The sequence below is a fragment of the Oncorhynchus gorbuscha genome, linkage group LG05, assembly GCF_021184085.1.
Source record: "Oncorhynchus gorbuscha isolate QuinsamMale2020 ecotype Even-year linkage group LG05, OgorEven_v1.0, whole genome shotgun sequence".
Classification (NCBI taxonomy): Eukaryota; Metazoa; Chordata; class Actinopteri; order Salmoniformes; family Salmonidae; genus Oncorhynchus; species Oncorhynchus gorbuscha.
In genome coordinates this window covers 83,927,624-83,952,881 of record NC_060177.1, presented here as the reverse complement: position 1 = coordinate 83,952,881, position 25,258 = coordinate 83,927,624, and the positions used below count along the sequence as shown (strand labels likewise).

The 25,258-nt window shown below is 42.0% G+C and overlaps 4 protein-coding genes across 4 annotated transcripts in view; 3 read left to right on the top strand and 1 right to left on the bottom strand.

The window, feature by feature from the left end:
• The first annotated feature begins 412 nt into the window (after nt 1–412).
• LOC124036589 lies at nt 413–2,718 on the top strand. Its single transcript, XM_046351342.1, has 2 exons — nt 413–897; nt 1,297–2,718. The coding sequence occupies exons 1-2, from the start codon at nt 825–827 to the stop codon at nt 1,905–1,907; spliced, it is 684 nt and encodes a 227-aa protein (XP_046207298.1). The 5' UTR covers nt 413–824; the 3' UTR covers nt 1,908–2,718.
• Nucleotides 2,719–3,037: 319 nt separating this feature from the next.
• LOC124036588 (replication factor C subunit 5-like) lies at nt 3,038–10,344 on the bottom strand. The gene is made up of 11 exons (XM_046351341.1): nt 10,140–10,344; nt 9,782–9,846; nt 9,414–9,550; nt 9,151–9,230; nt 8,837–8,910; nt 8,308–8,467; nt 7,839–7,920; nt 6,849–6,978; nt 5,963–6,040; nt 3,581–3,635; nt 3,038–3,449 (listed from the first exon to the last, which is right to left on the bottom strand). The coding sequence occupies exons 1-11, from the start codon at nt 10,184–10,186 to the stop codon at nt 3,350–3,352; spliced, it is 1,008 nt and encodes a 335-aa protein (XP_046207297.1). The 5' UTR covers nt 10,187–10,344; the 3' UTR covers nt 3,038–3,349.
• Nucleotides 10,345–10,353: 9 nt separating this feature from the next.
• On the top strand, nt 10,354–11,335 carry LOC124036590 (glycine-rich RNA-binding protein GRP1A-like). The gene has a single exon (XM_046351343.1). It carries the CDS (start codon nt 10,442–10,444, stop codon nt 10,922–10,924), a length of 483 nt encoding a protein of 160 aa, XP_046207299.1. The 5' UTR covers nt 10,354–10,441; the 3' UTR covers nt 10,925–11,335.
• Nucleotides 11,336–16,196: 4,861 nt separating this feature from the next.
• Nucleotides 16,197–25,258, top strand: part of LOC124036586 (kinase suppressor of Ras 2-like) — a 113,856-nt gene continuing 104,794 nt past the window's right edge. The window contains 2 exon segments of the mRNA XM_046351339.1: nt 16,197–16,943; nt 23,976–24,116. Of these exon segments, the coding sequence (XP_046207295.1) occupies nt 16,767–16,943; nt 23,976–24,116 (318 nt within the window). The 5' untranslated portion in view covers nt 16,197–16,766.

Here is a 25,258-nt window from a genome sequence, read left to right as displayed (position 1 = left end):
TTTCACGCACCCTAGCAGGCAATTGTCGCATTTATTTGCTATGCGAACATTCTAAATGTCGACAACAACAAAAATCACTGGATAAGTAATGGCAACATAGCAAGTGATTTCAATGGGGACAGTTGTTCTATTCATTATATTTCGATGCATTTAATCCTATCCGATAGCCGAAATCCAGATAGATAACTTTAAAAATTGTTCACTGTAGATCAAAATAAATCAGGGACAAATCAATTTTACGTAATAGAAAACAAGAGTACATGTGCTAAGGTAGCCAATCAGGAAATCTGTACTGTACAGAAAATAGATGAATTCTTCTCCTTTTACTAAAAAACACGCAATAAAACAACAATTGGGCTGTCATAAGGTGAATGCACCAATTTGTAAGTCGCTCTGGATAAGACTTAAATGTAAATGTAAATTTAAGTAGTATTTTACTGGGTGACTTCCACTTTTACTTGAGTATGACAATTGGGTACCTTTTCCACCACTGGTGGTCGCCTGGCTGCTTCAGTATGGTATGCATGTATGGACTTTAAAGACAGGACTGTAAATATTCCTTCCTTTCGTCCTTCCATTCTCCATTGCTTCCTCTCCTCCTTCCTGATTTGAAAGCATTGATAATGTTCATCAGCACCTCTGGAGATTTTTTTTTTGTTTACTGTCAATAATGTTTAATTGTCTGTATAGAGTCAACAAGGTTGCTATTCCCCCTGAGAGCAACAGACAGGACAAGAGCCTGAACTGTGATCAGACAGTGTGGGGTCTCACGTTTGGACCCCGTCCATCAAAAACACCAACCCCTGGTGATAAAGCAGCCTCCAATGAGAGAGAATCATCCAGACTGCTTCTGGCCACTGGACAACGGAGTCAACAAGATATGGGATGTTGCAACTGGTGGGACATCTAGCTGTGTTTGTTATGGAGTTGAGGCTAGTGTTTCATTTGATGATAGCACTTTTCATTTAAACCTTATTTTGAATAGATTATCATATAATTGTATAAAGATCGATAACTAAATATTTATGAATGTTCCTTCAAGCTGTGTTTATTTCACTCCTAACCGTAGCTCACCTTGGTATCTTCCTCTGGAGATAACACCTTAAGGATATTGCATTTAACCCAGAAGGCCAGCCATTTTATATCTAAAAAATATATATTAATCCAAAGAGCTTTTCTCTGTCTCTTTTTTTCAATTGTCTATCTAAATTCATGGATATTTTTTATTGCACATGGAAATAATCTTGAACTGCTCTATACTTACCTGCTTCTCCGCCTTCCATATGTCAAAAATAGCCACATCGTCACTGGCTACAAGGACTGGGTCAGCCACTGTCCTCACTGGCCACAAGGACTGGATTAGCCACTGTCCTCACTGGCCACAAGGACTGGATCAGACACTGACCTCACTGGCTACAAGGACTGGATCAACCACTGTCCTCACTGGCTACAAGGACTGGATCAGCCACTGTCCTCACTGGCCACAAGGACTGGATCAGCCACTGTCCTCACTGGCTACAAGGACTGGATCAGCCACTGTCCTCACTGGCTACAAGGACTGGATCAGCCACTGTCCTCACTGGCCACAAGGACTGGATCAGCCACTGTCCTCACTGGCCACAAGGACTGGGTCAGCCACTGTCCTCACTGGCTACAAGGACTGGATCATCCACTGTCCTCACTGGCTACAAGGACTGGATCAGCCACTGTCCTCACTGGCTACAAGGACTGGATCAGCCACTGTCCTCACTGGCTACAAGGACTGGGTCAGACACTGTCCTCACTGGCTACAAGGACTGGATCAGACACTGTCCTCACTGGCTACAAGGACTGGATCAGCCACTGTCCTCACTGGCTACAAGGACTGGATCAGCCACTGTCCTCACTGGCCACAAGGACTGGATTAGCCTCTGTCCTCACTGGCCACAAGGACTGGATCAGCCACTGTCCTCACTGGCCACAAGGACTGGGTCAGCCACTGTCCTCACTGGCTACAAGGACTGGATCATCCACTGTCCTCACTGGCTACAAGGACTGGATCAGCCACTGTCCTCACTGGCTACAAGGACTGGGTCAGACACTGTCCTCACTGGCTACAAGGACTGGATCAGCCACTGTCGTGTTTCATCAGATTGCAACATGGTGGCATCCTGGTTTGACCATGTTAGACCCCATGACTCAACATACCGGAATGCTCCTCAGACAAGGAAAAATGTATATGAGTTCGGGAATAATGAGAGAATACTTATTGGCGTCCATTTTAAATTAATTTGAGTGGTTTGGAAGTATTGACTAATGATAGCAGTCAAGGGAGGAGAGTATATTTATTTATTTTAACCTTTATTTAACCAGGCTGTTCAGTTAAGAACAAAATCGTATTTACAATGACGCTGAGCCAATTGTGCCCCGCCCTATGGGACTCCCAATCATGGCCGGATGTGATACAGCCTGGATTATTGGCATCCATTTGAAATGTATGAGTTATTTGGAAGTATTGAATAACTAATGATAGCAGTCAAGGGAGGAAAGCTTATTATTTGCCTCCATTTGGAAAGCATAACAAAATGGTGGGAATATTGTATGACAGAAGTGACGGAACTTTCTAGGGCCCTGAGGTGATGCATCTTTCATTCCGATCTTCTCTGAAGTGATGGTTGAATAGGTGAAGGCAAGGATTCTACTTTGTGGTTTAGACAAATCAGTCATGTCTGATCAGCTATTTGTTCAAAGAAATCTCTTAGCACGTCAAAATGCTAATGGTTGGAAATAGTTAAGTGACTCAAACATGCAACTAAACTCTTAATAGTCTTGAATTCTAACATTCAGGTTCATTTACATCACTGTAATACAATTACTATCAAGAACAACTAATCTACATTTTTGTGCAACAGGTATATTGTATGATATTTATGTATTTTGTTATTTAAATGTGTACATTTACTGAGAGTAAATCTAAAGCTTGCATTGTGTACAGTAAATTGGTCTACTGAAACGTTATTCAATGACTTTCGTACACCGCATACAATAAGACACTAGATTACATAAGAAACCATTTTATATGACAATCAATATCAAAATGTAAATACAGACAGGAATATTGAGCAGACAAGCATGTTTTTATGAAGTTAGTCTCGAGTGAAATGTATTTGTTTTTGTGAACAAAAGGGTATCAAAGCCTTTAAGTCAGTTAGCATTAACTCAACGAACAATGGTCTTGACCAGCAATGTAGAAATTGCATCCAGGTGTGTTAGTACTGGGCTGGAATAGAAGCCTGCACACCCTGTAGCTCTCCAGGACCATAGTAGGTGACCTATGTGTACTAGACGTTTGTGACTGAGGACTACTGGTCTAGGCGGCCTCATTGACCACGATGTCTCTCACTGCCTGGAAAGCCGCCACCATCGAACTCAATTGGATCTTCTCACTAGTTCCAGAGGCCAGCCTGTACCTATAAAAACATTAGTAATCTTAATTTACATTTAAATCATTCAGCATATGCTGTTATCCAGAGGGATTTACAATGAGTAAGGTATACAATTATGGGTATATAACCACCATACTGAAGATATGAGCACTTACTCAATGTCTGCCAACTTGATAAGCAAGCCCATCCGAATGGCAGGAGGGAAGTCCACTGTAAGAAATCAACAAACACGGACGGTTATTATACAGCACAGAAGTGTAAAAATCTCTCAAAACATGCACCATAAAATGAACTGGTTTAAACGCCGTGACTTTGATCTTAGCGCGGAGTCGACCCCCCCCCACAAATTTATCCACATCTGACCAGGAAGGACCCCTTATCCTTACAATCTGCATCTACACAGGACTGAGGCGTCGACCAATCTACACAAGTCACAGGAGGAGACACCTCTCCATGGGGGAGGAGAGGAGACAACTCTCCATGGGGGAGGAAAAACCCCATTGTTCTTCAATGGCTTCACCTCACACCAGGAAATCACCCAGCTAAGAAGCAAACCTTCTTCCTCATCTTCCTCCTTTTCAAAACGAGATTACAGACTACCGTCAAATGGCTGCAGTTTGAATGTCAAAGGAATTAGCATCTGTGGAGGCTGCCCCAAATGGTTCCCAATCAATGGAAGGCCATTCACGTTCACACAACAAAGAGATGTGTCAGAGACTAGGCCCTGGGACCGGACTGCTACAGTGAAGACACTCAAATTTACAAAAATCTTAAAATGCTCTTTTACCGAAGGATACAGAGTGTCGAGGAGTATCTCTGATATCCAGTGGTCCCAGTTTGATGGTTTAATTATGCTACAGTATGGCTTTCACTTTGCTTTGTGACATGAATTTCAGATTATTAACATGTCAATGTTAATATCTACAGAACCGCAAGGAAATGACGAACACTGAAACAGGTTTTGTGACTGCACAAAGAAAGTACAGGTAGTTATGGACATAATTCTTTATGAACCGAACCTAACTCAGCCACACCTTCTTTCACACTTGGACTCAAGTGGGCGTGACTGAGCTAAAGCTCGGCCAATCAGACTACAACACAACAAGCTGCTTGCATTACTGTCTTCGAATTCATTGGCGGCAATCATTATTCTACGTATTGATAAATTAACTGCAATTTTTATTGCTAATAGATCATTAGATTTGATGAAGTACCACAGACAAGCAATTCTCTCCAACTCCTTTTAAATCTAGGCCCCTGCATGCTCCTTTTAAATCTGGGCCCCTGCACTCTCCTTTTAAATCCAGGCCTCTGCACGGTCCTTTTAAATCCAGGCCTCTGCACGGTCCTTTTAAATCCAGGCCTCTGCACGGTCCTTTTAAATCCAGGCCCCTGCACGCTCCATTTAAATCCAGGCCCCTGCACGCTCCATTTAAATCCAGGCCCCGGCACGCTCCATTTAAATCCAGGCCCCGGCACGCTCCATTTAAATCTAGGCCCCGGCACGCTCCATTTAAATCTAGGCCCCGGCACGCTCCTTTTAAATCCAGGCCCCTGCACGCTCCATTTAAATCCAGGCCCCGGCACGCTCCATTTAAATCTAGGCCCCGGCACGCTCCATTTAAATCTAGGCCCCTGCACGCTCCTTTTAAATCTAGGCCCCTGCACGCTCCTTTTAAATCTAGGCCCCTGCACGCTCCTTTTAAATCTAGGCCCCTGCACGCTCCTTTTAAATCCAGGCCCCTGCACGCTCCTTTTGCCAAGTTTTGCATCCGTGCTTCTCTAGCATTACCTTCAGGTAGCTGAATGCGTTGCTAAAAATCACTATCCAATTTCTGTACTCCGTTCAGGAAACCCCATTCCTTTATTCTGTATCATTTTACTGTTATATGAGTAGTGACATCTCTAATATATGGTACAGAAGTGTACCAAATCCCTCAAAAAATATATATCATTGCATCATAAAAGGTATCAGTGCTATAATTCACAGGCCCTCTATGGTAACACCTGATGAAGCTGCCAAGACAGCTTAGTGAAACACATAACTTCAGAAATAAGAAAACAGGCATTCACTGTCAGGCTAAAACGTTGCAGTAGTGATGCGTGCCACACTTAACACTGGCAAGCCAATCATTCTACAATGAGAACACTGGCAGCCATGGCAACCGTGACGGGTCTCCCGGGAAACCAGAGGAAGACAACATCACTATGCAGTTCGCTCTCCTAGCAGCTCGCCTCTCATATAATGTTCTGTATGAAGTATGTTTAGAATAGATCTATCAACTATAGATAGATAACAGTAAGCTAGGCCCTGCCCGGCCATACAATCTTTTTTTTAAAGTCCATAATCTAGTATATAATTCACACATTAAAAAGACCCCAATAATTAACACATTTAAAAAATATATAACTTCAGACTTTGGGGATACAGTGATTGTACCTGTGATGCATTCAATGGAAATACCCATCCCATACAGTATGGAAATCTCTAGAACCACAGCAGCGTACAGGTTTACTGCCTCCAGTCCAGTCCTTACCTCTGTGGATCAGTAGGTGGACCTCAGTCAGGATGTCATGCAGGGCTAGGCCTTTCAGCGTCTTCAGCTGGAGAATCTCTGTGGATCAGAAGCTAAGGAACATCTCTCAATATCAAGGATGGGATTTGTCCTTCAGTATAATTCCAGGAATTCATGATATTCTGACATGATCCTCTATATATCAATACATACATTATCATCACCTAGCCAACTTTCAGATGTCATTTTGTCCTGATCCCATACAGGGGTGAGATTATTCCTGATTAAACCAGGAATTTGTGCTTTTCTGACACAAATCCAAATCATCTATTCATAGGCTACATCACTGAAATTAACTTTCTATACCGACTTAATAACATCCCTCCAAAATACACCACCCCAAGGCATTCAGAGCCACTTTCTAGAAGAGGTAGAAACACCAAGGCATTCAGAGCCACTTCCTAGAAGAGGTAGAAACACCAAGGCATTCAGAGCCACTTCCTAGAAGAGGTAGAAACACCAAGGCATTCAGAGCCACTTCCTAGAAGAGGTAGAAACACCAAGGCATTCAGAGCCACTTCCTAGAAGAGGTAGAAACACCAAGGCATTCAGAGCCACTTCCTAGAAGAGGTAGATGCCACAGAGTATAAGTTGTCCTCATATACCACATATTGGAGATATTATGCTAATTTGATTTGGGTATTGAGCCATTTCTAGATCCTGCAGTGCTGTATGTAGATATCATACATTGGCGATATTGTGTTATTTGAAGGAGATGCTTTGGCAATACATAAACTATTGTGGGGGGGAACGAGCCATTTGGTTGTTGAAAATAGTAGGCTAAACATAACTTGCGGTAATAGATATCGTTGAAATACATATGGTTGTGGGAGAGAATAAAGGATACGGTTGTAAGCGGAAGTGAAGTCCTTGTTTAGCGACCAGTCCAGGATGTTGGCGATATCGGATCGTAGTGGGTGACCAGTGCAGGTGTACACATTATCCTCGGTGACCTTCCCATACGCCATGCTGGTGCTCTGAGAAATACATGGGAAAGGAATCAGTCAGTCATTAGAAATAACAAAAAGAAATGGACCATAAGGAGTGTAGTCAGAATCTGGGCATCGATATGGAAAATCCATATCAGTTGCAGTTTTTTAAAACAATATACACTGAAACAAAATATAAAACGCAACATGTAAAGTGTTGGTCCCATGTTTCATGATCTGTATTCCCAGTCATGTGAAATCCATAGATTAGGGCTTAATTCATTTATTTCAATTGACTGATTACCTTATGAACTGTAACTCAGTCAAATCTTTGAAATGGTTACATGTTGCTTTATATACATTTGTTCAGTATAGATGTAGTTTTTTATTTATTTATCAATAACATTGCAGCTGTGTTCATCTTCTGTTAACTTCCAAGGCTTTGTGAAATTCAGACAACTGCTTGTTGACTGCCCATTGGGCCTGGTGTGAATGTTCAGGGGGTCTGAACCTACCTAACCAGTTGAATACACTCAACCATTATTCAGCAGGCCAATAAGTATGCTAAATTCTGAGCCTGTGAGGTCAGTTTAATGGCTACAGGAACAGTCATGTAATATATAGGGTACCAAACTATATCAAATACATTTTTATTTGTCACATTTGCTGAATTACAACAGGTACCCGTTGTATCTGTCACCTTACAGTGAAATGCTTACTTACACGCCCTTAAACAACAATACAGTTTTACGTAAAAAAAAAAAAAAGAGAAAAAAAGTAACAAATAATTAAAGAGCCGTATCGAATTATCGATTTTGGTGCCAATACATTTAGACCAGCAATAAAAACTCAAAACTGTGATGCAATTAATCACATTTAGCTACACACCGGTAGCACTCTTTCCGTACCTGCAGTATGTTGAGGGATCTTCTCATGTCTCCTGATGACAGGGTCACAATAGCTTTCATTCCATCTGGAGTTACATCAATGCTGCAGGGACAAGAGCAGACATGCGTCTCTGATTAAAAGCCAACAGTAAAACACAGGAGACATTAGTCTCAAGTAAGTTTCAAGTTTTATTTCTCACATGGACAAGTACAGTGAAATGCTTAACTTGCTAGCCCTTAAAAACAGTTTAACAAAAACAAAACGGAAGAAATAAGAGAGAAAAAATTATATTAATATATCAGAAGAATGTAAGCTATATACAGGGTCAGTGCCAGTGCCAAATTCCTTGAGGAACACAGTGATCTACCATCTGAAGCCCCCGACACCCACTCACCGCCCCCGATCCCCACTCACCGCCTCCCAGGCCCCACTCACCTCCCCCGGCCCCCACTCACCTCCCCTGACCCATTAACTCCGGAGCCCCCTCACCTCTCCTGCTGGATAACAAACTCCAGCCTGGGTATCATCTGGTCCTGAGACAGGGGCCCGAAGCGGAACCTGGTGCAGCGAGACTGTAGGGCTGGGATGATCTTAGACAAGTAGTTACAAATCAAACAGAACCTGGTGTTTTCTGTGTACTTCTCAATGACTGTAGGAGAGGAAGGGAGAGGTAGAGGGGGAAGAGAGAGGTAGCAATAGGAGTAGAAACCGGCAGGGAGGAATGGATGTCAATGATTTGACGTTCAGTGGGCATATGCTCATTAAAATGTTGTAATGTAGAATATAAAATGTGAACTGTTAAATCAAATGGCATCTATTACAAGCAATTGTAGCACATGAATATTCTAAATAATCGGGCTAATATGCGCTACCGCTCCCAAATGCATTTAACATTTGCTTGAGGTCTCATGTTACAGTAAGCAGATATTTTCATCAGTGAGAATTACTGGTTAGCTCGCAGGCAGCTCATTTGGCCAGTTGGTACACAGCAGGTGAACAACTCAAAACAGATGGTTACCTCGCCGCAATGCATTCTGGGCATCCCGGGTCATGGCATCAGCCTCATCCAGTATCACCAACTTGAAACCCTTCCTGGAAGACAAAGAAAAATAAATAAACACACATTTTGTCAATTGCAGTCAGGGTTGTCTAAGGACACGGGTACTTGCACTCCTTTGTGTTTCTTTGTCCTCGCTGAAAAGACTTGGAAACGGATTGCAATATGGTAGACAACTACTGGTAGATAAGAGACCTATTTCTCTACAAATACAGATTCTGTCAGTGACTGCAAGGAAACAAAACCCTTTGAAGTATTATTCATTATTGTCATACTTGAATATGGTCCTGGTGCTGGCAAAACTCAGGATGGGTCCTCGTACAACATCGATACCTCTGTCGTCTGACGCATTAAGCTGCAAATAAATAAATGTATGCATTATTGATGCACCGAGAACAGTTATGTATGCCGCACACTAACATTGAATCTTAAGAATCAATATTGCTCACTGGAAAACATGACAACCCTCAAGTGCAGTGTTATGAGCACAGCATTTGTCTTTGATAATTCTACATATCAGGGCTGAGTTATTACGTACCTCCAGAACCATAGCGTTGAACTCCTTCTCCTTGTAGAGCTGCTTGGCAGAGGCGAGAACAGTAGATGTTTTCCCTGTGCCTGGGGGTCCATAGAACAAGAGATGTGGCAGCCTGTCCTCACTGATAAATTTCTGGACTGAAAAGAGAAAAGGATTGGTTCCGACAAATATGTTGTTACATATGCACTCATGCAACAAAAAAAACACAACTGTAGTTCATTTGAGAATGAAAACATTATTTTGAATAAATTCACTTGACTATATATACTTGAAATTCATTGTTGTTGGAATGAATAAAGGTCAGGTTTTCTACAGCAGCAGTTCCATCCCTGTTGTTTCAAAGACTGAAAAAAAAAAAACATACTTACTGGTGCTTAATATGTCCTTGTGAGAAATCAAGTCATCTAGGGTCTGTGGCCTGTATTTCTCAACCCTAAAATAAAGATATAAAATGTCAGACAGCATCGCGCATGCGTGGCTACATTGTAAGCAGGGAAGAGGTGGTGTGCACGAACAAACAAGGCAACTAAAATACAAATCACAACACATTGCTACACCATATAGGCAGGGGAAACACATTAACACAATGATTGGGGTTTTGTCGAGCTAATTAGGCCTGCTAACGTAGCTAGCTAGCTAGTTAATTAGTTAGCATGCTTGCTGGCAATAAATAAGCTAGTTAGTTAGCTAGCAACTGACACCGGCTAGCTAATGAGCTCAATTTACCACGGCAAATTTCTTGACTGCAACGGTATCTTGCCAATCGACGCCATTTGAATCGATTCAATTTGTTATCCAATTTTCACCAATATATTATCCAAATGGCGCGCTTTACTTCAACAAAACGTGCATTACATTACGATACACAGTTTACGGCAGGTTTGCAACCAATCGCATCCGTTGTTTTACTGTGGGCGGAGTCAAATTACTCTTTATAATATTTCGCGGCATGCTGCCATTTCCTTTTCCGTCGACGTTCCTCTCCAAGTAGCAGCTCTTCTTGTTCAGTCCGCAAAAGACAAAGAAACATGTCCGACGAAGGAAAACTTTTCGTCGGTGGCCTGAGCTTCGACACCACAGAGCAATCTCTTGCAGAAGCGTTCTCAAAGTATGGAAATATCTCTAAATGTGATGTCATCATGGACAGAGAAACAGGAAGGCCTCGTGGATTCGGCTTCGTAAAGTACGACAATCCCGAGGATGCGAAGGACGCTATGGATGCAATGAACGGCCAGTCTCTCGACGGCAGAACCATCCGTGTGAACGAGGCAGGCCAGGGCGGTGGTGGAGGTCGTGGAGGTGGCGGTGGATACAGAGGTTCCCGAGGTGGTGGTGGATACGGCGGTGGAGGTGGATATGGTGGAGGCGAGAGGAGTTACGGTGGTGGCGGAGGAGGCCGCAGCTATGGCGGAGAAGACCGAGGATACGGAGGTGGTGGTGGTGGTGGATACAGGAGCGGTGGAGGCCGAGGCGGGTACTCCTCTGGTGGCGGATACAGGGACAATCAATAGGTTGGGCCCAGGAAGGCTACGGAGACCGTTCTAGGCCGGGGATCCTACAGAGACTGCTAGCTACAACAGTTAACGTTATGCTGCACACGAGTAAAACTCCGATTCAAGATCATCCCTTGGCTGGCTGTATTTAAAAGATGCGCTCCTCAAGAAATGTCCACGTGTTGTTGTTGACCGGATGACTTTTGTAGTCCTATTCTGTGTTTAATTAGCTAAGTTAGCTTGCTAGCTAGCTCGAGCGTCTTTCAATTTAGCCACGTGTGTCAGCCATTCATTTCCAAACCATGTGAAAAGTTCATGTTCTCTTGCCCAGTAACATTCCACCTTTGTACTTTCTGTTTGTATCCTCAACATTATTTTTTGTGTCAATTTTGGCTTTATGGAACCTATTAAACGATTTCTTTGGAAAAACAAGCTCTCCTCATGTTATTAGTATACCAATTGTATCAATCCATAAAATGACTCGTGTTTGTGGTTGAATTTATTCTGCCAAGGGCCTTAACGCGGCAATCCGCAGTTACAACCTCAGGGCCGCCACCCCAGTACAAAACTGCAGGGTGGGTCTGGGTCGATATAACCACGCAAATAGGACTGGACTGACCATTATATCGGAGTTGTTTTTAAACGGTGTTAAAGTAGTTTTTTTGAGCTCGTGAGGCATAACATTTATATTCAACAGTCGACGGGTGCATATTTTATGAATCCAAAAATGGATGTCGCAACTGCAATTTGCCCCGTAAGACTAAGGTGTGTCGAAAGTCTACATAAAATTCTTTCGGTAGAACTAGATTCGCCCACAAACACGAATATAATAGTGTGTATATAGCTAGCTATCTTAAATGACCGCGTTTACACGAATTTAAGTATCTGATTGTACGGGACTGGATACGGAAGTAAAGCGGAAGCGGGCGTCGCTTTCGCACAACTGAAAAGTGGTTTCCACTAGAGCGCACAGCCACAAAGTTAAAATACGCTTTATCGTAAAGGTTAATGAGAAATTGTAGCTTTTTGGTCTGAATTTAGGTATAAGGCTATTAGTGTGCTTAAAGTAATGCTAGGGTTTAAAACATTTGAAGATACATTGTAGAAATAGGCAGGATTTATGACTTTGTGTCTGTGGTAACTAGTGACGACCGCGTAACATCAATAGGGTATATTTTGTAATTTTTCAGTTACACAATAACGAATGTCGAAGGCCGATACCATGTCAGTCGTTTGCTTGTGTTTTCTAAATATATATATATACCCTAATGCCAGAACAAAGGCTTCTAAAATTAAGAAATCCCCCTGTTCAAAATCAAAGTTTATCGGTGGTATACGCAGTTTTGCAGATGTTATCGCAGGTGCAGCGATTCAGGCAATACAATAATACATACACACATAATCAAAAAGTTAAAAAAAAAAAAAAATAACTTAAGACATCAAAACGAGCAATATCAGTCTGGAATAGAAATAAGTATATGAATGTGAATGGTGTGTATGGACAGTATGTGAATAGAAATGGTGTGTACAGCAGTAGTTATATAGGATGAGCCTTGACTAGAATATGGTATGTACATATGAAGTGGGTAAAACAGTATGCCAACATTATTAAAGTGACCCGTGTTCAATGACTATTTACATGGTTGTCGAATGGCACAGCGGTCTAAGTCACTGCATCCCAGTGCTTTAAGTGTCACTACAGACACCCTGGTTTGATTCCAGGCTGTATCACAACCGGCTGTGAATAGGAGTCCCATAGTGCGGGACATAATTGGCCTAGTGTCATCCGGTTTAGGTCGGCATTGTAAATAACAATTTGTTCTTAACTGACTTGCCTAGTTAAATAAAGGTAAAAAACATATGGCAGCAGGGTACCAGGTGGTAGCCGGCTAGTGACAGTGTCTAAAGTTCAGGACAGGGTACTGGGCAGAGGCCGGCTAGTGACAGTGTCTAAAGTTCAGGACAGGGTACTGGGCAGAGGCCGGCTAGTGACAGTGTCTAAAGTTCAGGACAGGGTACTGGGCAGAGGCCGGCTAGTGACAGTGTCTAAAGTTCAGGACAGGGTACTGGGCAGAGGCCGGCTAGTGACAGTGTCTAAAGTTCAGGACAGGGTACTGGGCAGAGGCCGGCTAGTGACAGTGTCTAAAGTTCAGGACAGGGTACTGGGCAGAGGCCGGATAGTGACAGTGTCAAAAATACAGGACAGGGTACTGGGCAGAGACCGGCTAGTGACAGTGTCTAAAGTTCAGGACAGGGTACTGGGCAGAGGCCGGCTAGTGACAGTGTCTAAAGTTCAGGACAGGGTACTGGGCAGAGGCCGGCTAGTGACAGTGTCTAAAGTTCAGGACAGGGTACTGGGCAGAGGCCGGCTAGTGACAGTGTCTAAAGTTCAGGACAGGGTACTGGGCAGAGGCCGGCTAGTGACAGTGTATAAAGTTCAGGACAGGGTACTGGGCAGAGGCCGGCTAGTGACAGTGTCTAAAGTTCAGGACAGGGTACTGGGCAGAGGCCGGCTAGTGACAGTGTCTAAAGTTCAGGACAGGGTACTGGGCAGAGGCCGGCTAGTGACAGTGTCTAAAGTTCAGGACAGGGTACTGGGCAGAGGCCGGCTAGTGACAGTGTCTAAAGTTCAGGACAGGGTACTGGGCAGAGGCCGGCTAAGAGTTTGAGATTTCCTGACGGGAAAAGTAACCCCGACGGTTGATTTTTTCAAATGTTTTGTTTAGTTGTTGTCCATCCTTTTTTTCGAACAAATAAGTCATCTCTACTGCCATTTGGATTGTACAGAGAGGTAGGTATATCAGAATACTATTTTGGCAAAATCTGACTCTTGGGAAATGCATGCGAATGTAGCTTCTAAAGGCACTTTCCTATAAAACATGCTCTGCTTATCATAAAGTCTGAGTGACATTTATCTGAATGTTGTTTTTAATATAAAAAATAAAAACCTAAATCAAGTGTTAGAACATGTCAGATATGATGTCTACACTAAAAGAGACACGACTGAGTGCCACAAAAACACATCAAAGAGAATGGTTGTTTTATTGTCGGTTTTGTCAGAATATTCTAGGCGGCTCAGATTATTGTAAGAGGCTCACTGTATATAAGCCCTTATGATTGGCCATTATTGGCCTTATGATAACACACTGTACAACCCATAGACTGACTGTACAGCGTTTCTAGTGAACTCTAGAATAGGGTCTGTGTGCAGTGTAGCCTATAGAAGCCAAACAGGTATATTTTTCATTCTGTCTAGACACACAAAGCACCAAGCCTGTTCAGTCCAGCAGCGAGACACAATAATGCTGCCTGCTGACACAGAGGAAATGTCCATAATCTCTGGTTGCCCACCATCGGCCTCATTCAAGTTGACCCGCAGGTACAACCCAAAATCTTTCTCCTGTTTATTTCACCCAACCAATAGAAGAGAAAATACTGTCATTAAATAGGCTATAATTCAGTGAGAGATGTTGGCCCGGCCTACTCAGTGTCATTCAGCGTTCTGTAATTTAATTTAGATAGACAGACAACTGTTGCAGTTCATTTGGAGTATACAACCATAACACATGTAGCTATGGTTATTTTAGTGGTGTGTGTGTGTGTGTGCATGTCTGTGTGTGTGTCTGGCAAAATGTCTACAAGTAGGCTTAAAAGGGCACATGTAAACAGAATAGCCTAAATGTATCTTTAAAATTATCCCAATTTTGTTCTCTGAAAAATTACCCCAAAAAAGTATTCAGACCCCTTGACTTTTTCCACATTTTTTTACGTTACAGCCTTATTCTAAAATGGATTAAATAAAAAATGTTCCTCATCAATCTACACACAGTACCCCATATTGACAAAGTGAAAACAGTTAAGACATTTTTGCAAATGTATAAAAAATTATATAATTAAGCTCAGGTGCATCCTGTTTCCATTGATTATCCTTGAGATGTTTCTACAACTTGATTGGAGTCCCCCTGTGATAAATTAAATTAATTGGACATGATTTGCAAAGGCACACATGTATCCATATAAGGTCCCAAAGTTGACAGTGCAAGTCAAACCAAAAATCAAGCCCTGGGGTCGAAGGAATTGTCCGTAGAGCTCCGAGGCAGGATTGTGTCCAGGCACATATCTGGGGAAGGGTACCAACAATGTTTTGTAGCATTGAAGGTCCCCAGGAGCACAGTGGCCTCCATCATTCTTAAATGGAAGAAATTTGGAACCACCAAGACTCTTCCTAGAGCTGGCCTCCCAGCCAAACTGAGCAATCGGGGAAAAGGGGTCTCGGTCAGGGAGGTGAACAAGAGCCCAATGGGCACTTTGACAGAGCTCCAGAGTTACTCTGTGGAGATGGGAGAACCTTCCAGAAGGACAACCATCTCTGCAGCACTCCACCAATCAGGCCTTTATAGTAGAGTGGCCAGACGGAAGCCACTCCTTAGTAAAAGGCACATGACAGCCCACTTGGAGTTTGCCAAAAGTCACCTAAAGACTCTGCGACAATGGGAAACAAGATTCTCTGCTCTGATGAAACCAAGATTGAACTCTTTGGCCTGAATGCCAAGCATCACATCTGGAGAAAACCTGGCATCATCCTTATGGTGAAGCATGGTGGTGGCAACATCATGCTGTGGGGATGTTTTTCAGCGGCAGGGACTGGGAGACTAGTCAGGATCGAGGGAAAGATGAATGGAGTGAAGTACAGAGTGATCCTTGTTGAAAACCTGCTCTAGAGCACTCAGGACCTCAGACTGGGGCGAAGGTTCACCTTCCAACAGGACAACGACCCTAAGCGCACAGCCAAGACAATGCAGGAGTGGCTTCGGGACAAGTCTCTGAATGTCCTTGAGTGGCGGAGCCAGAGCCTGAACTTGACCCTGATTGAACATCTCTGGGGGGACCTGAAAATAGCTGAAGAAGACCCGAGGCTGTAATTGCTTGCAAAGGTACTTCAACAAAATACTGAGTAAAGGGTCTGAATACTTATGTAAATGTAATATTTACGTTTTTTAATGGATAAAAAATGCCTTTGCTTTGTCAATATTGGGTATTGTGTGTAGATTGGTGGGTGAGGGGGATCTAATCTTAATCCATTTTAGAATAAGGCTGTAATTTAACAAAATGTGTAAAAGTCCTGATAACACCTTAAAATGCTGATGTGGAGCTGATGATGGAGCATATCGATAACGGAGTTCAAACAGTGAACTCGCAATGATGCACATAATCTCGCGATAACTCCTCCCCCACGCAGCATCACTCGGCGGTGGTGCCTCTCCTCCCGCTGCTTCCGTGGGCGATGCGATCCCCTTGCTGTAGATTTGATTGACTGGAAACATGTCGGTGTGGTGGTGGGAGCGACCCGGGATGCAGCTGCTGGCAAGGGAGACGGGGAGTACCTGTACCCAATCCACACAGCATCACCTTTAAAATGATTATATGACGATGCTTTAATTTAATGGTTCCGTTTAAGTTATTATGATGCGTTGTTTTTTTTATTTGAAATGAATAAACAACGCTCAATGGATTTATTACCTGAGGCTTGATCGGTTGTGTTCTGATTTTTGTTTCTGTTGTGGAGGTAGCCTACGCTATCTGCAGATTGTGTTTGATGATATAGCCCTCAGCATCAGTACCAGGTTCAATCAGAAACACCTTGATGAACCACCACCAGGAAATACAAGGACTGTTGCAATGGAGTCGCCTTTCACATAGATCACATCTCATCTGTAAACCAATGTACATAATATAATATACCACCACGTTTGCTGGCGTTTTGCAGGTCGCTTTATTTCATGGAGTTTTTTCCACCTTTATTTTCTGAGTAGATTTTTTTTTGAAGTACACATAAATAAACGACCACAGCTCGCAAGCAATGGACGAGAAGAATATGACAAAAAGCGACGAGCAGCGTCTGAGTTTGCAAAAAGCCTTGCAGCAGTGCGAGTTGGTGCAAAATATGATAGACATAAGCATTTCCAGCTTGGAGGGATTGAGGACCAAATGTGCCACATCTAACGACTTGACACAGAAAGAAATACGAACGCTGGAGGTAGGCAAAAGCACCCATTCCGTAGAATGAAAAAGGCTACTGTTGCGCTGAGGCTGCAAATCATGTATTTTGATCCAAATCACTGTTGGGTTGGTTGTCACGCCTATCATAGCCTATATCAACATCAATGTGCATTATTCGACGTCGTTAAAATGGTTGACTATATCGTTGGAATACTGTTTCCCCCCCTATGTTATACAGCCTAGATGTGTTTCATGCAGTGTAATAAATGAAGAAAAAGCTGGCTGCAGTGAGCAGGCTGTTGTGGTCTTGCGCATTCTGCAGGTGCTGGAAAGAAGGTGGTTTATTCAGCTTTAGAACTATTCTCCACCAGAATTCTCCCCGAGAACGTTGAGGCCTAAACACTTTCTGTTTACGATTCATCATCATTATCATCATCGTCATCATCATCATCATCATCATCAGTAATATGCTCTGCATATCATCAGCTAGATTGCAACAACTATTATGCAAGTGTGTATTAGTGAAATTGAGATCCGATTTAATTGGCCCACAGGGTATTCCATTATTGCGTTATGTAATGGACATGATGTTATCCAAAGACAGTGTAATGTTTATTTTTTTGTATCAAAACATATATTTGTTTGCCAAATGAATAAAATGGGGTCTGGATACATTTCAGGTGCACTTAGGCCCTAAATGGTTTAAATGACACAGAGATTCCTGTGTATGTTACACAGGCGGGTGCTTTTAAATGGAATACATGTAAACAGAGGTCCGATGTGATGGGACTTGATGATGTGTGAGTTAAAAAGGGCACCATCATTATCCTCAACATAATGAGATGACATAGGCCTGTAATAGATGTGCAATGAAGTTTTAGTGGCCACAGCTGGAGGAATAGCAGGCCTCTATATACTGTTTATTCATTTACTCAATCATGTAGTTTTCTCACTGATACAAGGGAAAAAATCCACGTCTTTGCCTCTCGTATGGACTTGATATATATAGGCACATCATTTTATAATATTTCGTCATTTGAAGAGATATGTAGACCTAGTTTCTTGAGTTGAATTGAATTTCAGAGAGGAGTAGATTGAAAACATACACTACATTAGGCCCTATAGCTAGGACTACAGTACATTATGGCCACTCATTAACTTAATAGTCTACCTGTTTGGGTGAATGGAACATGCTGAATAGATTCCCCATGTCTAGCTAGGTTACAAGTATTTGATCTAACAAATGTTCACACACAGTTTATCGTTCCCCACTCCCTAGCTACCAACCAAAAGCACCACTTTGAAATGTACGCCTAATAGTTTGACTCAGAGAAACTGTGCTGTGTCATGCAGCTACAGCATCTTCAGTCAGGAAAACATGGCTGCACTCAAACTCTAAAAAGACATGTCTGCCATTGACATGTGGCCTTATGGCCCTGTTAAGTTAGGTGGTAGGTTTGCTGTATGTTTGCACATGCTGTCATGCACACTGTTTGGGCCTTCTGAGGCAGAGGGCACAGTACTAGAGGATTGGTCAGTCATATTTTGTAACATTTTACATTATGTTGCTCTTCTTCCTGTGTAGTTCTAATAGCATTATATTAGCATGTTGTTATAATGTATTCATGGAGGGCCAAACGTGGTTAAGCAGTTGCCTCTCACAGATTTTAGCCATGGCATGAGTCAGGTTATTGATGTAAAAACGTTATTAATACATTTAATTTATTGATTGAGTGTGTTGGACAAGGTCTTTAGATTAGATACAGTTAAAGGTGAAATCTGCAATAGATACATCCATTTTTGACTTTTAAATGAATGAAATATAACCATTGATTCTTGAAGAATATAATTTAGAAATGCCTCATGAGATTATTCAACTGTTGTATTCCATCAGAACCCAAAATAGAAACTTGTTTAACTCCAATGTTTGTAAACAATGTAGTGTAAACAAACACAGTATAGCCTCAAAACATGGTTAAAATATCATGATATCATGGATGGTCAATCCTTGCATCTAAACTTTAGTTTGTCTATGAATTTGACAGTGGTTACATTTCTGCAGCCTACCCCTTAGCTTTTTACCATAACAGTGGTGGGGCGTCATCTTTGGTATTGTTTGAACTGCAGATTGCCCCTTTGTCTTGTCTTCTCCAGGCCGGGTCAGGTTTCTGGCTTCATTGGCAGGTAACGTTGCACTTATAGTAGAATCATGCACTCGTTGCACCCCATAGTTCATTCATGATTTTTAACTTGCTGCACTTGTTGCATCTCCAACAAAGTCCTGTGTTAACACAGACATATGCAATATTATAGAAACAACTATTTTCAAATGTGAAAGCATCGGACTATTGCAACTGTGATATATGACTTTGTTTGTAAAATGTCCCCCTGCACAGTTCAAGACATTGAAAAGTGTGTTCTTATATCACAGGTTATTATGAGGGAGAAATTCAATGTGAGGAACATGAGGAATGTTGGGTTCACTTTGATTTGCTACTTTGTGCACAAAAGAGCTGTCTTGACTTACTGTGCAATACTTGTTGAAGGACAGTTTAACTGTTGTTAAACAGAACATACAGTAATCTACAATACAACCTCATTGATCGATTTGGGGTTCCTGAATGTTTGAATGGCTCATCTATTGAACTGTGGGCCATTTTCCCAGGCACAGATTAAGCCTAGTTCTGGACTAAAAAGCTCTTCAATAGTGATTCTGCTTGGTTTGGCAGTGTCTCTCTGTTGCAAGGTGCATGTGTGATAGGGTCGGACTATACCATATCACATGGGATAGGGTCAGAGTTCAGACTACACCATATCACATGGGATAGCGTCAGACTATAGTGTATCTCATATGCCTTTTTCATCATAGGAGATGTGTCTCAAGTTAAAATCAACCCATCCGAGTTATGAGCAACACCTTTTCCCTAGTTACGAAGACCAACACCTTTTCCCTAGTTACAATGGCCAACACCTTTTCCCTAGTTACAATGGTCAACACCTTTTCCCTAGTTACAATGGCCAACACCTTTTCCCTAGTTACAATGGCCAACACCTTTTCCCAAGTTGCGATGACCAACACCTTCTTCCTAGTTACAATGGCCATCACCTTCTCCCTAGTTACAATGGCCAACACCTTTTCCCTAGTTACAATGGCCAACACCTTTTCCCTAGTGCAGACAAAAAATTTCTGGCCCTACCATGAGAGCAGGTCAAATATCAGCTCTCCACACCCCAATAGTAACCATAACCTTCGTCTCAAAAAACACACTCACTAGCACCAGTGTGGAAAGACAACAACCTTCACACAAACCAGTGCTTACCTTTGTTTCTCTGGTTGCATTATATGCTACTGTACTGTACTGACCTACTGTTGGCCATTCACCCCTTGAATAAATGAGCTGTATTGGACCTAGTCCGAGTTCTGAAAGTATTCAGACACCTTCCCTTTTTCCACATTTTGTTACGTCACAGCCTTATTCTAAAATATATACATATTTTTTAAACATATCCTCATCAATCTACACACAATACCCCATAATGTCAAAGCCAAAACAGGTCCTTGTGATGTTTCTACAACTTGGAGTCCACCTGTGGCAAATTCAATTGATTGGACATGATTTGTAAAGGCACACACCTGTCTATGTAAGGTCCCACAGTTTATAGTGCATGTCAGAGCAAAAACCAAGCCAAGAGGTAGAAGGAATTGTCCGTAGAGCTCCGAGACAGGATTGTGTCGAAGGCACAAATCTGGGGAAGGGTACCAAAAAGGGAGAGAAGGGCCTTGGTCAGGGAGGTGACCAAGAACCCGATGGTCACTTTGACAGACCTCCAGAGTTCCTTTGTGGAGATGGGAGAACCTTCCAGAAGGACAACCATCTCTGCACCACTGCACCAATCAGGCCTTTATGGTAGAGTGGCCAGACAGAAGCCACTCTTCAGTAAAAGGCGCACTCTCTGTGACCATGAGAAACAAAATACTCTGGTCTGATGAAACCAAGATTGAACTCTTTGGCCTGAATGCCAAGCGTCACATCTGGAGGAAACCTGGCACCATTCCTATGGTGAAGCATGTTGGTGACAGCATCATGCTGTGGGTATGTTTTTCAGCGGCAGGGACTGGGAGACTAGTCAGGATCGAGCATCCCGGAGTCACCTCTTCACTGTTGACATTGAGACTGGTGTTTTGCGGGTACTATTTAATGAAGCTGCCAGTTGAGGACTTGTGAGACTTCTGTTTCTCAAACTAGACACTCTAATGTACTTGTCCTCTTGCTCAGTTGTGCACCGGGGCCTCCCACTCCTCTTTCTATTCTGGTTAGAGACAGTTTGCGCTGTTCTGTGAAGGGAGTAGCACACAGCGTTGTACGAGATCTTCAGTTTCTTGGCAATTTCTCGCATGGACTAGAATTCCATTCAATTACAGGCCATTTTGGCCCTGTCATCAAACCCACAAATGCTGATGTTCCAGATATTCAACTAGTCTAAAGAAGGACAGTTGTATTACTTCTTTAATCAGAACAACAGTTTTCAGCTGTGCTAACATAATGGCAAAATGGTTTTCTAAAGATCAATTAGCCTTTTAAAATGATAAATTTGGATTAGCTAACACAACGTGCCATTGTAACACAGGAGAGATGGTTGCTGATAATGGGCCTCTGTACGCCTATGTGGATATTCCATTAAAACGCAGCCATTTCCAGCTACAATTGTCATTTACAACATTAACAATGTCTACACTGTATTTCTGATCAATTTGATGTTATTTAAACAAAAAAAGTGCTTTTCTTAAAAAAACAAGGACATTTCTAAGTGACCCCAAACTTTTGAATGGTAGTGTATTATTATTATTATTATTATTTTTAAACATGTTTTCTCTAAATAAGCTTTGTTGTACAATTAAAGGTCAAAAACAGTCAGCAAATAATTGAATGAATTCAGAGCTCGTGAAGTTATACCTAGGCTGAATATATGCATTCCACAACCATATGACCCACCAATTATTTAATTATTTAATAAAAAATACTTGTAGCTGCTTTTTTTGTTGTTGCAATGATCACTGATTTGGCATTTTTTTTGTTACAAATTTAACCAGAACCATGCATAATGCACAATCACTAACAATGTAGTAGGCATTATAAAAAGATGAACACCATTCTCAAAAACAACCTCTCTAGCACAAGCCCACGTGCAAGTAAGTAGCCAGCTAATATCACGTTTAGCCAACTTGGATCTAGGTATAATTTCACAAGCTCTGAATTCGGTTAACAAGGCAAAACAGTCGAATTGTTATGAACACACCCTTCTGTCCGTCTCCAACTGTTTGAACAGCATGTTAGCCTGTCTACTTTGTTCAGAGTTGAAATCAAGTGGCCAACCATATTTCTCAGAATGAGAACGAGTTGCCGATTCCTTATGTAATTGTTTCATGCTTATTGTACATTTATTAAACAGACTAAATAGCTAGTATAACAATCGTTATGTGACTACAATGCTGCTGGCGATACATGGTACCGTAAAAACGGAGCATTCATTTTCCAGAATGAATGTTCATTGGTATACAGTTTTACTGGCGTCTGCTCTGCTCGAAATTTGAGTAGTTCAAACATATACAGGGTATCGTTAGAAATGTTAACTTATCCTCTATTACAGTAAAATAATGTCTCAATGTGTGTTGGTGTCCATATGACCAATTCTGTTGGACCAAACCTCAAAAGCAAATAGCAAGTGGAAAACGTTTGTCAGAGAGGAAGAAGTGATCTCTCATCTTTGTTGTTGGGAGTGGTAGAGGGAGGGGCTTGGGAGAAAGAGGCGAAGCGCGCCAAAATCTGTCCAACATAAACCCAATGCGTTTCTATGCGCTTGTTTTGAACCTATTGTCGCCTGTCTTCCCGCCTTTGGGACAACGACTCCCATTGTTAGGGTGGAGACTTGAGCAACTCGTCATTATATCCAGATCTCTGGTGTAAAATGGGAACGTGAACAGCACAGAAGGAGCGAACGGGACGAGATCAAAAAGACAACATGAACGTGGATATAAAACGCTCATAAAAACGACAAAATACAAAAAACACGATTCTGCGATGCAGGCGCAAAAAACATACATTCGAATTTATCGAATTAGTTCGATATATCGCTCAGCCCTAGTTAATTTGTAAACACATGATGTCTTCATTTTAAGCCTATCATTTCAAATCAAATGGTATTGGTCACATACACATATTTAGCATATATTATTGCGGGTGTAGTGACATGCTTGTGTTCCTAGCTCCAACAGTGAAGTGATATCTATCAATTCGCAACAACACACACATATAAAATCAAAATAATGGAAATTAAGAAATATATAAATATTAGGACGAGCAATGTTGGAGTGGCATTGACCAAAATATAGTAGAATAGAATACAGTTTATACATATGAGATGAGTAAAGCGGTATGTATAGCTTCAAAATATGTTTGATCTAATGCAGCCTTATTCAAACGGGACACCCAGCCATTCCATGTATTTGAACAATTCCAGAGCTAGCACACCTGATTAAACTTGTCAACTTGACTAGGTGAATTGCCAACTTGACTAGGTGAATTGCCAACTTGACTTGGTGAATTGCCAACTTGACTAGGTGAATTGCCAACTTGACTAGGTGAATTGCCAACTTGACTAGGTGAATTAGTCAAGTTGTGAATTGACTAGGTGAATTGTCAACTTGACTAGGTGAATTAATCAGAACGTGAATTGACTAGGTGAATTGTCGACTTGACTAGGTGAATTAATCAATGTGAATTGACTAGGTGAATTAATCAATGTGAATTGACTAGGTGAATTGTCAACTTGACTAGGTGAATGAATCAGAACGTGAATTGACTAGGTGAATTGCTAACTTGACTAGGTGAATTAGGTGTGCTAGATCAGGACACAATTTTGAAACGTCTGTGGGCCCAGAGGAGAGGTTTGAAAAGCACTGCTCTCTTAATATATAGATGGTGTGTCCTTGCATCCATAGCTGTGTAACACATTTGGCTTGTGCTTCTCCAGCTCGAACTCACACATGTCCCTCTGTCCCCCCCTGCAGGGAAAGCTGGTGAAGTACTTCAGTCGCCAGCTGTCCTGTAAGGTGAGAGTGGCCTTACAGGAGGACACCACTGAGCTACAGGACTTCCCCCGTCTGGGACACTGGTTCCGTATAGTCAACCTGAGGAAGGAGGTCACTGAGGTACTTTGATTTGCATCTACGTATCACAATCACTGTGAGTAAAACCTTCTTACGAATAGCCGATGGTCTGCAAAATGTATGACAATAAAATGAAAGGGAAAACAATACATTTACAGTTTAGTCATTTAGCAGCAGTGTTGGGGTCAATCCCATTTCAATTCCAGTCATTTAGCAGCAGTGTTGGGGTCAATCCCATTTCAATTCCAGTCATTTAGCAGCAGTGTTGGGGTCAATCCCATTTCAATTCCAGTCATTTAGCAGCAGTGTTGGGGTCAATCCCATTTCAATTCCAGTCATTTAGCAGCAGTGTTGGGGTCAATCCCATTTCAATTCCAGTCATTTAGCAGCAGTGTTGGGGTCAATCCCATTTCAATTCCAGTCATTTAGCAGCAGTGTTGGGGTCAATCCCATTTCAATTCCAGTCATTTAGCAGCAGTGTTGGGCTCAATCCCATTTAAATTCCAGTCATTTAGCAGCAGTGTTGGGGTCAATCCCATTTCAATTCCAGTCATTTAGCAGCAGTGTTGGGGTCAATCCCATTTCAATTCCAGTCATTTAGCAGCAGTGTTGGGGTCAATCCCATTTAAATTCCAGTCATTTAGCAGCAGTGTTGGGGTCAATCCCATTTAAATTCCAGTCATTTCAGGAAGTAAACAAAATTCCAACTCCCAATTCCACATTTTCCTTTGAAAATGGAAAAGTTTTGAAGAGGATTGGAATTTTAATTTTATGTGTACTTCCTGCTTACAAGAGCGGTCAAGATGGTGGATCGGACTAACGCCTCATCATAAACAAATATTACTTTCAATTTCTATAAGCCCAACATAGTCTTCTTCCTTTGCCCAAAACACATCACTTCCTGAACCTTCTCGAGTGCTACCATGTCTCTCTAGCAAGCATTGTTGTTACTAGCACTGACTTTGCTCATAGCTACTTTTATGGATGAAAAGTTTTACTTACTTCAACTCTGATATGTGGTTGTCTAGCTTCATTAAGATGAATGCATTAACTTCAAGTCGCTACGGATAAGAGCGTCTGCTAAATGACTAACATGTCTATGACCCCAACCCTGTTTAGACACTCTTATCCAGAGTCCCATACAGTTAGTGCATTCATCTTAAGGTAGCTAGGTGAGACAACCA